Source organism: Danio rerio, chromosome 22 (assembly GCF_052040795.2).
Source record: "Danio rerio strain M-AB ecotype USA chromosome 22, GRCz13ab, whole genome shotgun sequence".
In the NCBI taxonomy this organism is placed as follows: domain Eukaryota; kingdom Metazoa; phylum Chordata; class Actinopteri; order Cypriniformes; family Danionidae; genus Danio; species Danio rerio.
Window position 1 is genome coordinate 40031474 of NC_141042.1, and position 23240 is coordinate 40054713.

At 37.8% G+C, this 23240-nt stretch overlaps 2 protein-coding genes and 2 long non-coding RNA genes across 24 annotated transcripts in view; 1 reads left to right on the forward strand and 3 right to left on the reverse strand.

The window, feature by feature from the left end:
• Nucleotides 1-591: 591 nt before the first annotated feature.
• On the reverse strand, nucleotides 592-8816 carry LOC137488986 (uncharacterized). 6 transcript variants are annotated; one of them, XR_015522321.1, is made up of 10 exons: nucleotides 8247-8763; nucleotides 6826-6960; nucleotides 5837-5956; nucleotides 4556-5372; nucleotides 3972-4454; nucleotides 3689-3783; nucleotides 3520-3570; nucleotides 2009-2501; nucleotides 1339-1444; nucleotides 592-905 (listed from the first exon to the last, which is right to left on the reverse strand). XR_015522321.1 is itself a non-coding variant. In XM_087304685.1 (9 exons), the coding sequence occupies exons 1-8, from the start codon at nucleotides 8518-8520 to the stop codon at nucleotides 1341-1343; spliced, it is 2673 nt and encodes an 890-aa protein (XP_087160811.1). In that variant the 5' UTR covers nucleotides 8521-8816; the 3' UTR covers nucleotides 592-905; nucleotides 1339-1340. The 6 variants fall into 6 exon arrangements, 3 of the variants coding, with proteins under 3 accessions (XP_087160811.1, XP_087160813.1, XP_087160812.1); XM_087304685.1 differs by having other exon boundaries at nucleotides 3972-5372; nucleotides 8247-8816; XM_087304687.1 differs by having other exon boundaries at nucleotides 3972-5372; nucleotides 6826-7125; nucleotides 7216-8577.
• A 460-nt stretch (nucleotides 8817-9276) lies between these two features.
• Nucleotides 9277-13665, forward strand: LOC141380257 (uncharacterized). The gene is made up of 4 exons (XR_015522440.1): nucleotides 9277-9562; nucleotides 9652-9921; nucleotides 10574-10642; nucleotides 12678-13665. It is a non-coding gene; the product is annotated as an uncharacterized LOC141380257 (long non-coding RNA).
• Nucleotides 10186-11126, reverse strand: LOC147838648 (uncharacterized). The gene is made up of 2 exons (XR_015522468.1): nucleotides 10407-11126; nucleotides 10186-10329 (listed from the first exon to the last, which is right to left on the reverse strand). It is a non-coding gene; the product is annotated as an uncharacterized LOC147838648 (long non-coding RNA).
• Nucleotides 13666-20377: 6712 nt separating the features above from the next.
• The window catches only part of atp11b (ATPase phospholipid transporting 11B), a 110384-nt gene continuing 107521 nt past the window's right edge, over nucleotides 20378-23240 (reverse strand). For all 16 annotated transcript variants that reach the window (XM_087302208.1, XM_087302198.1, XM_087302203.1 and 13 more), the window contains 1 exon segment: nucleotides 20378-21780. In XM_087302208.1, the coding sequence (XP_087158334.1) occupies nucleotides 21699-21780 (82 nt within the window). In that variant the 3' untranslated portion in view covers nucleotides 20378-21698.

Here is a 23240-nt window from a genome sequence, read left to right on the forward strand (position 1 = left end):
AAACAAAAGCCAAAAAATGAAATAATCAAGTAAATAGCAGCGTGAGAATGTGGTAAAATCTGAAAACGTGGTAAAAATAAGATGAGGGCTTTCTTTTTCTCGATTGCTTTTTAAAATACTGCTGTTGGGTTAAGGGAAGGGGATGAATGGGTCAATTGGTGCTTTTGAAAACACTATCGGTTGGGTTAAGGGAAGGGGATGAGTGGGTCAATTGGTGCTTTTGAAAACACTATCGGTTGGGTTAAGGGAAGGGGATGAATGGGTCAATTGGTGCTTTTGAAAACACTATCGGTTGGGTTTAGGGAAGGGGGATGGTGGGTCACTTGATTGGTCAGTCAGTCAGTAGACATCGACCTCTAGTGGATTTACGTGAGAACAGCAGGCGCAAATGGCACTCGCGAGAGAAATTTGAGATCTGAAAGCGTACACCGCGGCCTCTGGTGGATTCACAACAAACAAAACTGCAAAACAAACGCAGCATATTTTGTCGATCTCCAGAAATGTATATAGAGGTGCGTTTTCAGAATGAGCAAAAAGTGCAACAGTGCAAAAAAGTGTCTTTAGTATCTAAAATATGGTCTAGTCGTGATATTTACAAGTCAAATCATCTTTATTTACACAACACTTTATACAATGTAGATTCAAACAAACACAGATCAAGAAAACATCAATAAAACAGATCAACAATGTCAGTTCAGTGTACAAAAGTCTCTGTTGAAGATCAGTTCAGTGTGGTGTAAATGTCTCTGCTGATGGTCGATCCACTGAAGAGCAGCTCCACCAGTCCAACTCCAGCAATCCAGGACTCTTGAGCTTTGCTTCTGGATCAGGAAAAGCTTCTTTATGGTGATTTTTGATGATTTTGTAGATTTTTTTGTAGGTTTTTCTGCTTTGTGTGTGAAATTCTTACATGAGGAAAAACAAAGGAAACATTAAGCCATATCAGCAGCACATTTAGACCAACACAACAGTCAAATCATCTCGTCTGTGAACGGCCTCTTAAAGCTCCATCAGTCGACTGATAAAACTGTTCATCCACCGAGAATAAGCATCACACACATGCAGATATCTGCTTATATGCAGCAGAGTTTAGTCAAACACAGTCATATACGTGTGTGTTCGGCTTTCATTGTCTCAGTTACCATCTTCTAACATTGTGTTTCTTCTACATGAACTGTGTTGCTGAACATCTTTAATGCTTGTTTATCTTGATGAGTGTAAAGTGCACAACAGCATCCTCGCTCAACTGAAGATGATTCAGAAAACCAGAAAACTAATCAGCTTTGTGTGTCCCGCTATTATCACTGTAGTCTCCTACTGGACCAGTGGTGTGTTTACCTTCATCCCCTCTTCATCAACAGCTTCTTCATCCACTCGTGCTGTAAGATGTCCTCCAGTGTCCACGAGTGTTCCTCCACACACTTTTCTATCAGATCACAGCACTCTGTACAAGGAGAGAGAGAGATAAAGGAGACGTTTATGAAGATATCTTCTGAAATTTGAGATTAAAGAAGCTACTGCAGGGTTCTGGAGGGCCGGTGTCCTGCAGAGTTCTGCTCAAACCCAAATCAAACACTCCTGAAACCAGCTAATCAGTGGATATATCTGACATTACCCCCCCTGTACCCTTAAATAGTGCACTGTTTGAAGGAGCAGCCATGTGTAGTGGTCTCCAACCATAGTGGACATTCTGAAGCGCACTCAATCAATCCCACAATAACAAGTCTACAACCCATGAACACTCAAAGACTAGTGAATACCCATAATGCACTGCCAGAGTTCAAACAGATACAGTCAAAATGACTTTAAGTTCACTTGAAGATCTTCAAGATTAGAGTTGGAGGTAAACTCTGCAGGACAGCGGCCCTCCAGGACCAAAGTTGCCCATTCCTGAGCTAATACAGATGGTGATGTTAGATTCTGTAGTGTCTCTCCAGGTTCTGTCCTGGTATGAGACTACAACAGGTTGAGGTTTGGCATGTGTGTTTATCAGTGTCTGTTCACTCACCGCTGGATAAATTGGGGTTAAACTGAAGTCGATTTGTCTCTTCATGCCAGCTGTACAGTAGCGCTTTAGCATTCACCATGTAGTTCAGCAGGTAGCCTAGGGTAACGACGCTGCTCCGGATGAAATCCACATATTGGTCTTCCCTGATTTTGGAAGCACAGCCGAAGTCGATCAGCTTGAGGTCCAAAGTCTCCGTGTTCACCAGGATGTTTTCTTCATGCATATCGTTGTGAGAAATGCCATGGTCAATGCAGTGCATGACTGCCTGGACTAACTGGTGCAGCAGGTATCGTGCGATCTCTTCTGTCAGCCTGCCATGACTCTTTACATATTCCAGCAGGGATACGCAAGGTTTGGGGAACTCCATGACGAGTGAAATGAATCCTTCTTGATCAAACCACTCGTACAGTTCTATCAGGTATATGCTCGGCGTAGGATCTTTCAGCATGAGCATATACGCCGCTTCTTTATACGCAGGTTTGGAACAACCAGGCTGAAGAGGAAAAGAGAACAAGGGTTAGTAGCTGCAGATCAGCTTACATCATAAAGGCTGCATCCAGAAAGATCTGCATTATATAAAGCATCAGTTCACCCAGAAATTCAAATACTGTTGTTGATTACGTTCCTTCATGTTGTTTCAAATAACTGAGACTTTCATTCATCTTCAGAACACAAATGAAGATGTTTTAGATTGAATCTGAGAGCTTCCTCATCCTCCACACACAGCCAAAGTCCAGAAAAGGAGACAAAAACATCCTCAAAGGAGTTCACGTGTCTTCAGTGGCTCAACTATAATCATACGATGCTCCAAGAACACTTTTGTGCACCAAAACAACTGAAAAACCACTTTGTTTGCTCAAGTCTTCTACATCAGATTGGGGTGTGCATTTACTACAGGTAATATGACACTTGTGTGTTGCACTGCCTGTAGTAAACGTGCACCCTGACCTGATGCAGGAGGAAAACATTGGCAAACTAATTTGCTTCTACAGTGTTTAAAGCACACACAACTGTTCTAGCAGCCTCATATGAACACAGCTGAACCACTGAAGGCATGTGGACTGTTCTGTCCTGAACCTTGAACATCTCAGGACCCTTGCTGTCTATGGAGAATGAGGGAGCTCTCAAATTTCTCAAATAAACTATCTGAAATATCTTAATTTGTGTTCTGATGATGAATAAAGCTCTCAGAGGAGTGAGGGTGAGTAATCAATAACTGAATGTTTGGGTGAGCTGATCATGTAATTGAGCTTTACGCTGCTTTAGTGTTTGTGTATCTATGATCAACATCGCTGTCCAGCTCTTTTCTCTTACAGTGCTGCTGTGAACTACAGGAACTGTTTACATTGATCAAAGTTCACCATCAAAATGATTTTCTTCAGCTTGAACATGAGTAAAACTTTCATACAGATTCACATGACTGGATTTTGCCTTTTGAAATTCCACTACGCCTCATACATGCGTCCAAACCATTAAAGAATTCAATACTGAGTGAAGTTTTGCCAACTTACGGCAGAGATGTGACGGTCGTCCATTCTCTTGGGAATCTTCTTGATGGCAACCTGAAAAGCAAAAACACAATTATTAAGTTTTCACATTGATCAATCTGTCATTTATTTAATAAATACACAAGTTTAGATCAAGTTACATAAGAAGTCAAATGTACACTGAGAGTTTTACCTCCTTGCCATCAGATTTACGGACTGCTCTGTACGTTGTGCCGAAGCTCCCGGATCCCAGAACTTTTCCAAAGCTGTAGAGACTGTGCAAAGGTGCTGAAAAAAGAAGAGATTGTTTAAGAGCGTTCAGTTCTCTCATACTGATACTGCCTCACATTACCAAACATGCTACAGCAGCATTTACAGCAGCACTGACTGAATCAACATTGATTAAGAAACTTTGATGAATGTGACTCTGCATTTATGTTTGCTACGTGACTTTAAAGTGTTGTCAGCAGACTCACCTGTATTTGCATCACACTTAGAGAATCCTAAGGCAGAGGACGACTTCACATCTGCCATTTCCTGGAGCCCAGATGGTCCAGGAACAGGCTCTGATTCCAAATCGGCCGAATTCTGCACCTCAGGTTCTGGAACTTGATTTTCAGTATATCTGTAACAAAAGCCCTCAAGGACAAACTCTGGCTCAGGATTTACAGTGTCCCAAAGCCAAGACGGCCCAGGAGCAGGATCTGAATCTGGGCCAAAAGTGTTCTGGAGCCCAGACGCTTCTGGGACAGGCTCTGGATCTGGAACAACAGAGTTCTGGAGCTCAGACACTCCAGGTATAGACTCTGAATCTGAATCAACAGTGTTCCAAGGACCAAACACTCCCGAAACAGGCTCTGGGTCTGGATCAACAAAGTTTTGGACCACAGACACTCCAGGGACAGGCTCTGGGTCTGGATCAACAGAGTTCTGGACTACAGGCGCTCCAGGCAGAGACTCTGGATCTGAATCAACAGAGTTCTGGACCACAGGCACTCCAGGCAGAGACTCTGGATCTGAATCAACTGAGTTCTGGACCACAGACACTCCAGGCACAGACTCTGGATCTGAATCAACAGAGTTCTGGACCACAGACACTCCAGGCACAGACTCTGGATCTGAATCAACAGAGTTCTGGACCACAGACACTCCAGGCACAGACTCTGGATCTGAATCAACAGAGTTCTGGACCACAGGCACTCCAGGCAGAGACTCTGGATCTGAATCAACAGAGTTCTGGACCACAGACACTCCAGGCACAGACTCTGGATCTGAATCAACAGAGTTCTGGATCACAGGCACAGACTCTGGATCTGAATCAACAGAGTTCTGGATCACAGGCACTCCAGGCACAGACTCTGGATCTGAATCAACAGAGTTCTGGACCAGAGACACTCCAGGGACAGACTCTGGATCTAAATCAACAGAGTTCCAGGAACCAGACACTCCAGAGAAAGACTCTGAATCTGGATTTGAATCAACAGAGCTCCAGGAACCAGACACTCCAGAGAAAGACTCTGAATCTAGATCTGAATCAACAGAGGTCCAGGAACCAGACTCTCCAGAGAAAGACTCTGAATCTGGATTTGAATCAACAGAGCTCCAGGAACCAGACACTCCAGAGAAAGACTCTGAATCTAGATCTGAATCAACAGAGGTCCAGGAACCAGACACTCTAAGGAAATCTTCTGAATCATTAGAGTTCCAGGAACCAGACTCTCCAGAGACAGATTCAAGAGAGTTCCAGGGAACAGGCATTCCTGGTGGTGTTTGGGGCTCCACTCTTGTCCTTCTGAGGAAAGGCTTCTTTATGGCCTTCCACACTCTCTTGAAGAAAGCACGGACTCTGCTCCACCTGCTGCCTCGTGTTTCAGGTGCTTAATGGAAGAAAGACAACAAAGAACATATTTAAAACATGACAATCAGTTATTGTTTAGACCTCTCTGAAAAGGTTTTCTCAGCTGTGGCAAATAAAATAATACATTAAACTCTTACATTAAACTTGTAATAAAACTAAAACATTACAGGTATAATAGTGAGCGGGAAACATATGTCGACAACATGTTTAAGATGTTTGCCTGTCAACTTGATTAAAATGAGTAAAACAGACACTTTGTAACGGCTTTCATTATGGTAATGAAGTTTGTTGTGTTACCTTGGATTGTTTGGACTGAACAGGAGCAAAGTGTGCACACGACTCGAACATGATCAACATCACATTATTGAATATCTCCTTACACTGTTTTTATATATATATATTTTTACTCAAGAGGTCAATAAGTGTGTTTCCCGTTAATAACATGTTCATATTCTACAGTGGAGCGGTTGCTGACAATCTCACCGGTCGTGTCTTCCTCCACAATGTCTTCAACATAAAGTGCTGTACTGGCATCAGAAAGCATCGTCCAGTCCTCGTCCAGCCACGGACAGAAGCCATGGCAGAAGCTGAGGGTCTCCACATCTAAGCATGAAAAACAAAATCAGAGTCACAGAAGCACAGAACAGCAAGAAACATTTATTAATAACAAAAACAACTTTAGAGCCGGTGATTTCAATAAAAAAAGGTAAGAAATAAGCAGCTGAATCACTAAAATATACTGTTAAAGTGGAAATGCTGTCAAACTTTCATTTGTCTGTTAAAGCAGGGTATATACAGGAAGCAGAGGGTAAAACTCAACACCTAAGAGCTTTCTGAAGACTCTGTCGACACATTTTAAGACCTCATCGCCACTTTAGGTCTGAACAGGTAACACTGGCGACATTGTAAATATATTCACTAAATACTGACTGTAAGAAACTAATCCTAAACTAAAACATTACTCATATACTTCACTAAAATGTTAATCCAGAAGGTTTCGCCTACAAATCAGGTTTCAGAAAGCAACACAGCACTTTAGAGACATTAGAAAGCTGAACATTTTCTAAATCTACTTGTACTGAGAGCAGATATATATCTGTAATTTACTTTATTATCTGCCGTTTCTCTTTCTCCAGTTTAATATAACACATGCTGTGATTTTAATAGAGTGTTTCGGATGTGCATGTGTTGTTTTGGCTAGGCCAAGTTAACAAAAGGTTTGACTTTAAGCCAATTTACCTCACAAGACAACTCGTCCTCATCCTGTCTAAAACCCAGTACTGCTCATTTCTCATTAGTGTTTGATATGTTTTGTTCCGTCTTTCTTTTATATGCTTATTTTATTCCCCCAACACTTTCCAGTATCTCTTTACCCTGTTTTATCTTTATTGTTAACTTAATAGTTCAAGTAGCCTGTTTCCCATTAATAACATGTCTATATTCTACAGTGGAGGGGTGTCTGACAATCTCACCGGGTGTGTCGTCCTCCTCAGTGTCTTCAGGAAGATGCTCATCTGATGCTGTTCCAGCGTCTGAATCCACAGCCCACTCCTCGTCCAGCCACGGACAGAAGTCACTGCAGAAGCTGATGGTCTCCAGAAGTGTCCCTGAACAACACAATTAGCCAAAAGAGTCAATTTTCACAATCTGAGATTCGTTCATTACAGGATGTCTTCATGGAAAATGATCTTCACGTAATATTCTGATGATTGTCGGCACAATGAGGAAAGTCTATAATGTGTTTCAGCTATTCCTAATTTAGAGGAAAAATACTTCAGAAAGAGCAAGTTTAAGCTGTTTTCATTCACATCAACTGATTAAAAACATGAAATATTCTACAAATAAATACTACAAATATATACAAATAAATAAATATCCTCGCGTTTCTGTCAGTCCTGTCACACTTTATTAGATTTAACATACAGTGTGTGCAATAGGCTGTGACTCAGAGGAAGTGACATCATGGTCAAGGATGCGTTCTGTCATGGATTTGTGTGATTTGATGCTTGTTTTGTATGATTTTTCTGAGGACGACAAGCTTAAAGTTCAGGTCCTGTCACATTTTAATAAGTGTAAATGTACATTTCTGGTAGAGCGTCCCTTATACATTATATATGAACATATTTCATCAATATACATCATATATTTGTGAATATACATTACATTAATTAGCATCAAAGCCCAAACTAGAGCTAATCTAACACAAAACACAATCACAGTTCAAGAATGAGTTCACCCAAATGAATATGTTGAGGAAAATAACAAATAAATGTTTAATAAACAGGAGAAATCAAGAGAAACTCAAAAATACTGAGTTTAGCTGAAATTCTCTAGTGTGTATATATATTTGTAGTATCTCATTTGGATTTAAATGTGTTTTCTGTCAATTCCTGAACATGTTTGATGACTAAACTCTTATTTTAATGGATTTTACTGTTTATATTTGCTGTGACTTACTGTGAGGTAAATTATCCTATAGCAAGACTTGATTATGGAGGTGTTAGATGTGAATTTGGCACTTGTGTGACTTTGATAAATCAAATATTACTGTGTGGAAACATTGACAGAGACATTTCTGAGTATTTTACAGTACTTTCAAGCACAAGTCTACACAAAACACCTATAAAGGGTTTCTCTATTGTGGTGAACACATAATTATTTATGTCAAGCTGGACATTAGTATGGGACAGCTCATACATATAGGCCAGGCCAAAGTCTCAATTTACCTCACACAACTTATTCTCATCCTAAAGTCTGCATAAACTCCATTATTGATCATTTCTCATGTTTGTTTCATATGTAATGACATTTATACATGTGTTTTAAGTGCCCAATACAGTAATTTCATCATGTTTAAACCTCAGAAAGCTGTGGTGTTTGCTGACAGTCTCACCGTTTGAGTTTCCCTCCACCTTAGTAGTAGTAGAGGGACCTTCAAGGGCTGAACCGGCCTCTACGGCCACTGTCCGGCCCTCTTCGTCCAGTCTGGGACAGAAGCTGGAGAAGTTGTCGAGTCTCTCCACGCAGAAACCCGCGTCTTCTTTCTTTCCTCCAACACACACAGATGTTGTTGCCGCCATCGCGTGGTCAAATGCAGGCAGTGTGTGCTCACTCAAGTTTTCACTCGTGTGTTCACTCATAACGTGTTTATATCGACAGATATCCATAGATTTAGTCAAACTTTGTAAACGCGAACAAACAATACTTCTTCAAAATTCTCAACTGAAGCGAGTGACGAGAGCGAGCAGTTATGTGCTATTGAGTGACGTCATTTATGGAATGGAGATTCTCTTGGCGGTTTATTTTCAAATGTTCAGTTTATTGCTCAAATCTCCAAAACGGCAAAGATGTGTATAAATATGAGACAATAAGACTGTTTCAATAAACAACAGCTAACCACTTGTTCTGCTGCCTCAGAAATAATAAATAGCTCATTAATGTCAAAACGCTAGCCAATCAAATCAAAGAAGGCGGGCTTTACAGTTCGCGGCGAAGATATTTATTTGTGTATTTATTTATTTTATTTATTTATGTAAAAATGATTATAAATTAATATTCAAACTTATACAAAATATTAGTATCAGAGATAGGAAATAGATGTAATTTAAGAATCAGTATGTTTTAATACTTTTAACTGACGCAACAGTAAAAATACATATTAGTATTTTATAAAGAAGTATAAAAGGGCAATACACACAAATATTAAACAATTTATAGATAATCATTTTTATTTCTTTTATAAAAGATATAGTTCTTTTAGCTTTTTTGTAAATTTTATTTAAAAATAACAATAAACAAATAAATGATAAAAATAAAATATAAATAATTAAATAAACAAATAAACAAACAAACAAACAACCAAACAAATAAACAAATAAATAAATAAATAAATAAATATCCGTTGGTGGTTCTCTAAATAAATCCTGCACTTCCTGTGAGGAAAACTGCCGTTGGCGAGTCATTTGTGGCTCCACACACAGTTAAAAACATCGTTTAAAGTGAAATGTTGGACACAGACTGAAAAGTGTTGAATATAACACACATCGAGTGATTTGTAGAGTGAGTTTTACTCATATATTTGTGCTATTTTGATACCTTTATTTCTGTTTTAATGTGCTCTTTTTCCACGGGCGCCATTTTCCCATGTCATCGAGAGATGATGCGAAAGGTGGGAATATAACTGGACTTTACTTTGGTCTCCTACTGCAGGTAAACATTTCTTAATCCTATATAACAGTGTTTAGGCCTTTACGCGGATTATATTAGTTTTATATTCGCGTTTTCTGTCATTTTAACAGGGCTCGCACAAGGTGCTTTAAAGTGCTTGATTTTGAAAGTCCTGGAATATCTGGAAAACTGTCTTGTTTTGTTGAAAATTGCTTTAAATCAACAAGGAGAATTTGTATGCAATTTTCACGCCGGAAAAATACAATTGTTTGCAACATTATGAAGCTGCAGACCCGGAGAGCCACCCGCACACTCAGACCTGCACGCTCAGACCTGCACGCTCAGACCTTCCACCTGCTGTTTGAAAGATCGACTAACCTGAATTCAGCTGCTTATAAATGGTAACTTCAACTATTTTCTACTATAAAATATTACGCTATGATTAAAGGCATTATTATATAAAATATTAAACATGCTAGATTTTGATTTAATGCTTTAATTCTGTTGTATTTTCATTAATTGTATTTGTAAATAGATTTTGTTCACTTCAATATTTTCAGACATTGTTTTTTTAATCAATTAAGTTTTGTATTGAGTTGAGAGATTGGATATCATCTTCATATACAATACATTTCTTCACATACAATAAATGATAGTACTCTGGGTAATTTTCTCACAACAAACTTTATTTTTGTGCACTTTTTCATGAGGTCGTACAAATCATCAAGCTGTAAACAATGCAGAGAAAAATAATAATTGGATTAACAATAATGTTTTTATGTAGAAAATAACATCAAATAAAATAAATGCTGTTCATTCTTGTTGGGGAGATTTAACATTTCTCGAGGAAAAAAACGGAAATATCTGCAGCAAATATTTGGTGCACTATTAGTGTAGGCAGAAAGCGCTGCTTTTGAAGTGTAATATCAATCTGGAAAAAAAATATACACCAAAAGCAAATTATTATCGCTTTAACCTAAGAGAGCTCTTATTGTAAATTCTATGCAGATGAACTGATATTTTGATTTCCAAAAATGTATTTGTTTTTTGCAGGTTTCGTCCTCCATACCTCTGACCTGTCACTCTTGTTAATACAGTCTGAATGGCGGCGCAGGAACGCAGGTATTATTCAGGGTTCTTACGGGTACTGGAAATCCTGGAAAATGCTTGATTTTTAATGTAGTGTTTTCAAGGTTAGAAAAGTGCTTGCATTTTGGACAAAGTGCTTGAACCTGCTTGAATTTGCAGGGCTTGAAATTGTGACTGTTTTGGTTGCAAATGCACACAATTTCACTATGTGACCTCAAAATATATTTGGGAGCGTTTGTGCGAGTGCATAAATTGTTGTCGTGCGACCAGTTTACATTGCAAAATGTTCAGCGCATGCGCGCATTTATGGAGCTAATAATAAGCCAAAACAATCTGAATTTGAATTGTGTTAAATTGAATTATTAACAATTGTAAGTTAATAATACTGATTATGTCCTATTAGAAATGTTTTGAAGTTGTATTTTTTAACTTGATTATTGAACTTCTGAAATTTAAGACAACTTAAGTCAGATTTTTATAGACATTTTTAAACCTGAAACGCCAATCCAATGACTGCAAAAAAAAAAAAGCAATGCACATAAAAATATCATGAATGACTGGTCATGAAAGTTTGGGACTACACCCAAACAAATTCTGACTGAAAGCTCATTTCTTGAGATATCAACTTTAGGTAGAAACAGATCAAACTTAAAAGCATACTTCATCGAATAACTAAAGTTTTTAGAATTTATTTTTTAATAATTTTGGGTAAACTATCCCAATAAATCTCTGCTCTAAAGTGCTCAACAATTTTTAGTTTTTTAAAATAGCACAATGGATTTAAATGTGAAAAAGTACACACAATAAACGTAATTAACCGTGGTTGTTAGGTGCTGGAAAAGCATACAAATGCACCATGAAAGTGCTTGAAAAGTGCTGGATTTTGAAGTTGGAAAAGGTGTAAGAACGCTGATTATTGTGCATTTACTCAAACTGTTTAGTAGAGGTGTGAACCTACACTAGTCTCACGATTCGGTTCGGTTACGATTATCATGCCATCGATTCGGTTCAATTCGATATTTCGGTGCATCACGGTGCATTGACGGTGCTTTTCATACACAGTTTTATATTTTCTTCACAGCAGCATTTCTTGTATTAAAATGTATGAATATATTTATATTTATAAACTATTTGTAATACAATTTTGTCATTTAATAAAAACAGTCAGATATATAAACTGTACCTTTAAACAAAACGAGCATTTAGCAAATAATATAAACAAATATAAACATCCAGCTCAATTTCTGATCCTTGTCTAGTTCTCTTACACCCCTTTGATTGGTCACACCCTCAACAAAAACCGGTTGCGATTGGCTCTTGCGCGCTGCGTTCTTCACAGATGAGTGATACTGATAAGCGGCAGGCGGCAGTGGCGATCTCACAGCTGATGTATGATAGACACGGTGGAGAAAACTCTGCAGACACACGCTCGTTTCTGGATGCAAAAGTAACGCTGTAAAACAGCCGAGAAGAGAAGAAAAGCCACGCCAGCAGGTCAAATGGGCCACTGAGTGTGTGTTAGAAAGAGAGAGAGACAGAGTGAGAGAGAGAGCGAGAGAGAGAGAGAGAGAAATGGAGTAGGCTACTTTCATTCTCTCGATCTCAGTGAAATAGGGGCTATTGTTGTATATGTCAGTGAAAGACTGATCCAGCAAACTCACACAGTGAAATTGTGCACGGTTTATGAGTATTAAGTAGTTAAAGCGCTGTAAATACTCGCGATCGTCTCCCTCGCGACAGAGCGCATATGAGGTAAATGACGTCAGTAATAACCGGTTATGATTATAACTGAACCGATACCGAATTGTCCGCGTCTGCATCGCAGTGCACCGAAAAAACGATTATTTTTGACACCCCTACTGTTCAGTAAAGGACTTAACTCATGGTTTTAACTGAGAAACTTTTCATGCTGTAATCTGTACATGGTATTGTGTGTTCATTATTCTATATTCAGTGCTTATATTCAGACTATTCCTGCTTGATTTCAACTGACCTGTAGACAGAGGGGAACATGACATTGTTTTGTCAGGAGAAAACATTCATCATTCCTTTTCTGCCTTATTTCCAGGGCCGGGTTGCGGGGGCAGCAGTCTTATGAGAGAACCCCAGACTCCCCTTTCCTCAGACACTTCGTTCGGCTCCTCCAGGGGGGATCCCGAGGTGTTCCCAGGCCAGCCGAGAGACATGTTCCCCGAGGCCTCCTCCTGGTGGGACATGCCTGGAACACCTCCCTAGGTAGAAACAGATGCCCGAGCCTCCTCTGACTGCTCTCAATGTGGAGGAGTAGCGGCTCTACTGCGGTCTGGGTCAGAAGAGTGCAAACTAAGGTCACACACACACACACACACACACACAGTCTGGGACAGAAGCTGGAGAAGTTGTCGAGTCTCTCCACGCAGAAACCCGCGTCTTCTTTCTTTCCTCCAACACACACAGATGTTGTTGCCGCCATCGCGTGGTCAAATGCAGGCAGTGTGTGCTCACTCAAGTTTTCACTCGTGTGTTCACTCATAACGTGTTTATGTTGACAGATATCCATAGATTTAGTCAAACTTTGTAAACGCGAACAAACAATACTCCTAAACTCTGAACTGAAGCGAGTGACGAGACCAGACCAGACCGCAAGCAAAAGCAGTGCATGAGCAGCGCGTGTGGAGAGCAGAAGCAGCACGCAGCCGTTTGCCTTTCACACCAGCTGCGTCTGCAGCGCACAGCTCTCCGGCAAGCGGATCAATCTACCTCTATTTCTATCTCTATGTCAATTCTATCTAGTTATGAACAGCTCCCGGGTGGAATAAATAGAGTGAACATAAAACAAAGCTGAGTAAAACTTTCTTCCTCACAGCACACAGCGAGCTCACATCATCCAGCATGCGTGTCGAACTACACTACCCACAATACACTTTGCTGCAGACTACAACTCCCTTACATAGCAAGTCTTAAAGCGACCCCTCCCCTCTCCTGCAACACCAGCGTGCAACTTAAGCAAAACTGATACTATAATTGTTTTACATTTGGTTTTGTAGTTCGGGCCTAAATAAATGTTTGCTGCAGTTTTTAATCGTTTTAAGTTCATTTGAATGACTATATATAAATCAGTTGATATTATTAACGCATTTATTGGGTAAAATTGCTACTTTTTACTGTCATTCAATGTGTTTTGGTCATTATCAATGCACAAAATAAACAATAAAAAATAGGACTTATTATGACTCCAGAATAATTATTTTTTTAGGAAACAGTGTAAACATTTTCAGAAACATTATTGTGAATGAATGGGAGGGCAAAATAAATTGACTTCAACTATAAACTTTAACAGGCCTACAGTTGCAGCAATTTTATTTATTTTTTTTTTTGCTTGTTTATTTTACAGGGACACTACACTTGACATTGTTATACAAAGATAACCGATGTTGTGTACATAGGGCATATAGCATAAAGCTAATTTGCAGCCCTCGTCCCTGGTTAGGCTTTACATTATAAAAAAAAAAAAAATAAATAAATAATAATAAAGAAAACCGGCAAGAATAAAACACAATACAGCAAACATGTACAATATTTACAGAGCCATAAACATAAGATGCAAGTCCATATGGATAAAGAGAAATGTAAATGGGACCAACCTGAAAGAATAATGCTTAATGTTCACATTGCTGTAAAGATTTCAACCATTCTTTCAGCTTTACAGAAAAAACTGGGAGTTCTGATTGTAACTTTAAATGAACAGGCATGGCATTCCATAGATGTGAACCTTTTACTGAAAAGGATGACTGACCCACAGCGGTTCTGCATCTGCGGATTCTACAATTCCCACTTACTGCCCCTCTAGTCTTCGCCCCATCACTACTGAATTTATTTATTAACTCACAAACTACTTTAGGAGCAAGACCATGTATACACTTAAACATGTTTTTTAAAAACGAAAACTTAAAAAAACTATCAAAACTTAACAAGTTATATTTTTTAAGAATTTGACAATGGTGCCATCTTATTGGTTTCTGATCCATTACTTTGTGCCTTGATGTACTTGAATGTTAGAAATGTGTTCTCCTACACCAGTATAATGTTACTTGTCAAATAAATAAACAAGGAAAATTATTTTGAGTTTAAGTTATTTAATTATCTTGCTTATGAAGACTGCAGAGTGATGCATGAACAAAAATTACTTTGAATGTTTTAAGTATTTTGTGATATATATGTTAAAATGTGCTCCTAAAAGTGCGTGGCCCCTGCCCGCCCCCCACAGGTTAATAGTAAGCTAATGTAATTTCATAATGCAAATCTTAAATTCATGCTAACCAACAAATTATCAAAGGAAATGTATTAATGTAATACAATATGAATTGATGTTTACTTTAAACTGTAATTATATTGTTCTATTAAAATTATTTTAAAATATATTTTGTCAAATAAGATATTTTTGTAGAGTCATCCACCATCATTTTGTGGCTAAAAAGTATCCAGTCAGCCACTGTTTTGGCACCGGTATTGTTTTAAAAGTATCGATTAGGCACCGGTATCGAAAAAAAAAAAAAACGATACCCAACCCTACTTAAGAGTGTGAGTAGTTGAAATTTTTTTTTAGCTTTTTGCATTCCCAAAAAACATGCATGATTGATCCTGAATAGGTTTTACACCTGTGACACCTGGATGATACATTAGGGTGCATTTTGCTCAATTGAAGTGGGGTCAGATACATCCTATGCATAAATTTAGTAGCATTCTTAATGTTAACACTACCTGTTTTCTGGCTTCTACTATATTTTTCAGTAGGTGTTTAATCATTCTAAAAGTGCTCATTCTTTAGGCATTAGTGCCTTTTCTTTTAAAAATACTATTGTTAATTTGTTAACAAGTACTTATTCTGTAGTACGGAGAAAAGAGGAAGAAAAAAAAGTGATAGGTAAACATATTGTTGAAAGTTTTTGCGTTCCCTCGCAAAGATGTTTTGCGTAAATACAATACAGTAACAGTAACACAATAATAATATAAAAAATATTTTGTCAAATAAGATATTTTTGTAGAGTCATCCACCATCATTTTGTGGCTAAAAAGTATCGATTCAGGCACTGTTTTGGCACCGGTATTGTTTTAAAAGTATCGATTAGGCACCGGTATCGGGAAAAAAAAACAAACGATACCCAACCCTACTCAAGAGTGCATTAACTAATAATAAATTATGAATTCCAATTATTAAATGCTATAAAATATTGTTTGTGTCAATATATATCTTTGTGTCCTGTATTGTAAAGTGTTACCAGTGAATGTTCTCAAATGTTCAATGAAATCTCTCAGATCCTCTGAAGAATATAAAACATCAGACATGCACTTCATCTTCATGAGCGCCAGATGGCAGTCAAATAAAGCAGAAGCTGTGAAGAATGAGCACACTCGCATGACACGATCTTCAAACATTTAATTCAAAAATATTGTAGCATTATTTTTTTTTTAATTCTTTGTTTATTAATTTTAATGAACATACAAACGTAAACAAAAAAAGGGCAAAGACAAATGCATCAGTAGACAAGTATAGCAGCAAAAGGCAAAGAGAAAAAAAAATGAATCAATTTAAAAATAGTAATAATAATAATAAATAAATAAATAATCATACAAACAAAATACAAAAAAAAAAAAATAATACACAAAGTTATGCCGTGGTTAAGGTCAAACATATTGTGAAAATACATCAGATATGTTCATAGAGTCAGAGGATCATTAGAGGCATCCATATTTTTTGAAAGGCATCCCCTTTGTTTTTTAAGTAGTATGTATATTGTTCCAAGAGCATTGTTTCATTCAAGAGTTTTATGAACAGTTCAAATGTTGGAGATTTTTGTTGGTTCCAGTTGAGCAAAATACATTTTTTTTTGCTAGATAGGAGATGATGCCGAGTCTCTTTATAGAAATAGGATCAAGTGTCTTGTTCAGTTCTGTACCAAAGAGGTATAGTGTTGGTGTGTTGTCCAATGGAACTTGCAAAGCTTTGGCTGTAAAGTCCTGTACTGCTTTCCAGAAAAATTTTAGCTTTTTGCATTCCCAAAAAACATGCATGATTGATCCTGAATAGGTTTTACATCTGTGACACCTGGATGATACATTAGGGTAGATTTTGCTCAATTGAAGTGGGGTCAGATACATCCTATGCATAAATTTAGTAGCATTCTTAATGTTAACACTACCTGTTTTCTGGATTCTAGTATATTTTTCAGTAGGCGTTTAATCATTCTACAAGTCTACAAGTGCTCATTCTTTAGGCATTAGTGCCTTTTCTTTTAAATATACTATTGTTAATTTGTTAACAAGTACTTATTCTGTAGTACGGAGACCTGGAAGGGACGTGATGGTAGAGGAAATAAAAGTAATAGGTAAACATATTTTTGAAAGTTTTTGCTTCCCCTCGCAAAGATGTTTTGCGTAAATACAATACAGTAACAGTAACACAGTAGCAGTTTTACAAGTGTTAATAAGTTCTGTATTAATTACTATTAAGTTGTTGAAAATCAAAATATCAGTCAGTCTGCTTAGAATTTACAATATGAGCTCTCTTAGGTTAAAGCAATCATAATTTGCTTGTGATGTGTATTTTTCCCCAGATAGAACAAGGGGGTCTCTGCCAACACTAATTGTGCACCAATTAATTTAATCAATTCATTTATATTTATTTATTTCAGAGGGAAATTCAGTGTGGAGTTTGCTTGTTCTCCCTGCGTTCGCGTGGGTTACCTCCAGATGGTCCGGTTTCCCCCACAGTCCAAACACATGCGGTACAGGTGAATTGGGGAGGCTAAATTGTCCATAGTGTATGAGTGTGAATGAGTGTGTGGATGTTTCCCAGAGATGGGTTGCGGCTTGAAGGGCATCCGCTGCGTAAAAAACATATGCTGGATAAGTTGGCGGTTCATTCCGCTGTGGCGACCAGAGATTAATAAAGGGACTAAGCCGACAAGAAAATGAATGAATGAATGAATAATCCAATTTGTCATGGCAGTTTTCATGTTCAGGCAGTGTTTTTCCTTTTTTTTTTCGTTTTTCGCCACGTCTCTTCACTCTTCTCTCCTTTTTGATCATGTGACGATAACAAGCAACAGATCAATCAAATGGTCAACGGAGGCGAGGGGGTAGTTGGTGGGAGTAGTATATATTTTATTCAATAAAATGCAATATTATAATCATAAAATGCAAAGTAAAGATTTTTACCAGAACACATTTATTTATTTTTATTACCTGAAACTTCTATTAAGGATCATTTCAGAAATAGTTTTGGCACAATGGCCCCCCCTGTTTGGCACCGCACATACTGCATACCCCCTTTTTGCAACCCCTGCACTCAACCTCCTATTTTATCCTATTTAAAACTAATTCTAAAAGTCTTTAAGTGCGTTCGACTTCATGCAGCGCTGCGCAGATCGATCGAAATCTGTTTTAAAGCGGTGCATGCTGGTTAGAAATCTTGTCCGGATTGATGCTGCGCCGACGCCACGTGACATGTGGCATTAAAGTACCGCGACATCGCTCCGAGATCAGACGGCTGATTCTGACGATTCTTCTGAAGAGCGACTGCAGGAGCTCTGATGACGACACCGATATTACACGATTGGCTGAGTTCACCACATGACAACAAACACGTGTATTTCGGGTTTATTATTGGAGAAATTTCAATTTAAAAGTTTCAAACAAACAATTCACTTTTCTTACCCTCTCTATGTACACATCTTGCTTATTAAAAGACATCCAATATTTTACTGCAGTATCATCTTTTGTTAAATAATCTGGTTATAAAGGCTGGCTTGTTTGCACAGGTTTATTTTCAACCTTTTTATACAGACTATTTACTGCATCCAGCTCCACGAACGATTTAAATGATATATTTTAGTGAATAACCTTAATATGAACTCAAATAAGTCTTACAGACTTGAAATAAAATAATCATCATCACCAGGCACGTGCACACATAGGGCTCAACCTGTGCAGAGCACATGCCCTTTTTAGTCTTGGATAGAAAGTGCCCTTCCAAAATGATCAAAAGTGCCCCCGCGACGCAACACACCCTTGGTCCCGTCCTTCAGTAGGCGCGCGACAACACCGCTCTTGAGTAGAGTATGCGTGCGACAACACCGCTCTTTAGTACCCCCCCCCCGCACGGGCCTGATCATCACTGATCCTGCCACCCTAAAGCTTTCTTAACAAATTAAGTTAAAGAAGTATTTTATTATATAATTATAAAATGATTTTATGATTATAATAAATATATATTGTATTTCCTGTCTAGCCGTTTATAGGCTACGTGCTCTTTCTGTGAAACTTTAGGCCTTCTTAATCTGTAGCTCACTTATTTTACCTTTTGTTCAATCTTTTCAACACAATGTTTTTGGATTAAAGTGCTTTTTTGAAAATGCTTTCATTATCCAAAATAATCTCATTTATTAAGACTTAATCAAAACACCTTATTTTGCGTTTTACATTGGAAATTTTATATCTATAAATGTGCATAAACCCCTTTTTAGCATATTCAAACAAGAAGTATTAGCCTAAAGAGTGATGTTTAACTCCTAGAATTTATGCGTATTGCGTTGTATTTAATAGACCTGTCTGTTTTTATGTTTATATTAACCTCTCATTTCCTCTTATTTCTCTCATGCATTTGTTATATATTTTATTCATAATTCTCCCTTATTGTTTAAATAGTTTGTAGAGACTGTATTCTGTTTTATTTGTAAATGTTTTGTTGTTATAAATAAAAAATGATGATGTGACCGGTCATCATTATTGCAGTAACTTTGAGTCCCGAAGTGTCCAGCTGTCCGTCTTGACGGCTCCGTTTTCAACTCCGCCCCCGCCGGCTGCAGCTGAGCTTCATGTCGAACGCACCTTTAGACTTGATTTGACTGCTGGACTGCTCCATAATTGGGGTGGGGGACGAAATTCAACCCATGCTCATTCTGAAAATGTACCTCTATATACATTTCTGGAGAGCGCCAAATACGTTTTTTTTGTTTGTTTTTTTTTTGCAGTTTTTGTTTTCAGAAATCCACCAGAGGCCACTGTCGACTGAGTCATTTATTTTCTCGTAAACAATTAGAGAACCATTTAAAACACTTGATTTTTGAGAAATAGGGTGAATAATATAGTTGTGGCTTAAATATGCTAGTTGAACGATGTTCAATAACCACTTCAACAAAACCCTTTCAGAGTTTTGCCTCAGCATCTGTAACCTTCAGTTCTTGTATGTCTTTGTTTGGTGGATACAGATGGGTTTCTGGCCACATTTTTCTTGGATGTCCACCGTTTGAAATGCTTGGCTGATTGTCCGGGTGAACCTCTGGATACCTGTTGACTGGCGCAGCATCTCTGATTAAACATATTTGCAAGCATTTGCAGTTCAACAAAGCCAAACCACTGGAGGATAGAATCACATTTGGACAGTAATCAAATGGGGTTAGCACTGTCACCTCACAGCAAGAAGGTCGCTGGTTTGAGTCCCGACTGGGCCTGTTGGCGTTTGTGTGGAGTTTGCATGTTCTCCCTGTGTTGGCATGGGTTTCCTCCACAGTCCAAACACATGCGCTGTAGGTGAATTGAAGAACTAAATTGGCTGTAGTGTATGAGTGAGTGTGTGAGAGTGTGTTTGGGTGTTTCCCAGTACTGGAATGCAGCTGGAAAGGCATCCGCTGTGTAAAGCACATGCTGGAATAGTTGGTGGTTCATTCCACTGTGGCGACCGCTGATAAATAAGCGAATAAGCTGAAGGAAAACGAATGAAACAGTAGGTTTTATAAATGTATTTATTCTGTAAATAGAATTTTCATAAACATCAGCAATTAAACATGTTCACCATTAAGGAGAGTACAAGAAGAAGAACGCATGAATACGTACACACACGAAAATAAAGATGCAACCGCATTATGGATGACTGACATCACGGCTAGATCAGGTATTTCCAGTCTAGATTGAGTCTTATTGCTAATGTCTCTGAGTAATAAGTGGCGTCGCTATATAATTCAACACATTATATAGCCAAACAGAGTTATGATCAGCGGTCGGGAGTCGTTTGGGGTTTGAACATTGACATGAAAAGTGATATACGAATAAAACTGAAGAGAAGAAGATAGAAAATAATCTAAATGTAACCATACTCCAACATAAAAGCAGATTCCCAACTCCCATCCGGGTCACGGCACCAGATTTCAACCGAAATCCTCAATCTTGCAGCACAAAAATAAAGAGAAATCCCCCCCCAAAAAAGATGAGACTCCTCAAAATGGGAGCATTTAGGTCCAGTTTCCTCAGGCCTCTGTTTATAGGATTATTGAGACATGTGTAGCATGCAGTCTTGATATCATAAACTTCAGTATAGTTGATCTAAGCAAGTTTAAAACGGTTGTCTCAATGCTCCGGGCCTTATTGTAGGACGAGTATTATTCAGTTCAAGACTATGCCCTCTCACGAGATTAAATAACACACACACACAGACAAACAAACAGCATTTGACAAGTGGTTAGCAACACAAGCAGAAAAAAAAATAAACACAGCAATGTTTTGTGGACAGAAATGACGAAAATAAAACATGCAACAGTGGAAAACGAGACATAATATGCAGGCACATGACTGATGGAGGCTTAAAGGATGATATGCTTGAGTTTCCCTCCTCGACATTCTTGCATTGTGGTAAAGTCTGTACAACCCGGGTGTACAGGTAGGCATCTTAGGGTAGGAGGCTACAGGTTTGGTGAGCTGGCGCTACACACGTTTAATACACCTTGAAAATCAGGCAATTAAAGGAGGGAATTATATGGCTTCAAAAACAGACCTCCTTCATTTTTCCTCAGGAAAGACGGCGGCCATTTGTGTACAGTTTCAAGGTTTTTATGAGCAGCCGAAAACACAGAAGCGTTCAAGAGTCCAATCCTTTGGTTATTTGTTGGGGGGGACCACTGCGTATTCCTCGTTGCTGAATATATGCTCTGATTAACAGAGCTTGATAAGTGTGACATCAGAGAAAGTCTGGCTGGTGATTGGACAAGTGGGGGGAGGGAGGTAAAGGGGCAGGCGTCTTCAAACTCGGTCCCTTTTTTTTTTTTGGGCTGGTGCTTTAACAATGAGAGACCTCCATGGGCGAGAGCGTCAGGATGCTCCGGTCGTTGGAGAAGAAGGTGTCGGAGTCGTGCCAAGATCTGGAAGTATTAAGGAAATTGCGAACAGTGAGGGCGAGAATGGAGACGTGTTCAATTCAAAGCTGCTCTAGAGTCTGGCATAAGGGATGCTCATTATTTTTCTGGGACCTGAATGTTAAGTATGAAAGTTCTAAGAGGTCATGCAATCAAATGTTTTTTTTCGCTCTCGTTTTCCCATGTTTACGACTTTTTTTTTTCGTGAACTTGACATAACTCATTTCCTCATGATCTCAACTTATTTTCTTGTGATCTCAACATAAAATAAGTTGTTTTCTCGTTATCACAACTTTTAATTTCTCGTGATCTCGACATACCTCATTTTCTCATGATCAACATGAAATAAGTTGTTTTCTCGTTATTACAACTTTTAATTTCACGTGATCTTGATGCGACTCATTTTCTTGTGATCATGACTTTTATTTTTCCGTCATTTCGACATAAAATAAGTTGTTTTCTTGTTATTACTTTTAATTTCTTGTGATCTCTTCAACTAATTTTCTCGTGATCACAACTTTCATTTTCTGTGAAAAACAAAAAAATATTATTTTCTTATGATCACGACTTAATTTAACCATGACATAACAAAAAGATGTTTTCTTGTAAAAATGACTTATTTTCTCGTAATCACGACTTTTAATTTCTCTTGATCTCAACAACTCCTTTTCTCATCACTTTTATTTTATTGTGATCATGAATTTCTCGTAATCACAATTTTTATTTTCCCGTGATCATAACTTTCTCGTGATCATGACTCTTGTAATAACGACTTGTTTTCTCGTGATCATGACTCTCGTAATAACAACTTATTTTCTCATGATCTCGACTTAATTTCCCATAATCTTATTATCGTGATCTCGACATAACTCGTTTTTTTGTCATCACAACTTAGTTTTCTCGTGATTTCAACATTACTCATTATCACAACTTTTATTTTCTTGTGATCTTGATGTAATTGAATTTCTTGTGATCTTGACACTGAAAAAAGTTGTTTTCTCATGATTACGACTTATATTCTGGTGATTTTTTTATTATGACCACTACATTAAATAAGATCTCGACATGAAAAGTTCTTTATTTGATCTTGATTTTTTTTGTTTTGCTTTTATTTATTTATGTTTCAATAATTATTAATATTTATACCCACCCAATGCAAAACCAAATCACCCACATGAACGCATTAAGGGTGTTATAACTCGATTGAACGAGTCATGCTGAGATTGTGAGAAAATTAAGTCCTGATCACTAGAGAAAGAAAAATATTTGATTGCATGGCCTCTTAGAACTACATTAATTAAGCAATACACTATATACATTATATATATATATATATATATATATATATATATATATATATATATATATATATATATATATATATATATATATATATAAAAACATAGCAATATTTTATTTTTCTGTGAAACGTTGAACACAATTTCAGCAGATGACTTGATTGGCTC

Excerpts from the sequence above, each read along its gene's own strand:
- LOC137488986 (XM_087304685.1), bottom strand. The coding sequence starts at position 8,520 with ATGGATATCTGTCGATATAAACACGTTATGAGTGAACACACGAGTGAA. Across the intron at positions 3,571-3,688 it reads GTAAATCTGATGGCAAGGAG|GTTGCCATCAAGAAGATTCC; the intron begins GTAAAACTCTCA and ends TTTGCTTTTCAG. Across the intron at positions 2,502-3,519 it reads ACGACCGTCACATCTCTGCC|CCTGGTTGTTCCAAACCTGC; the intron begins GTAAGTTGGCAA and ends TTTCCTCTTCAG.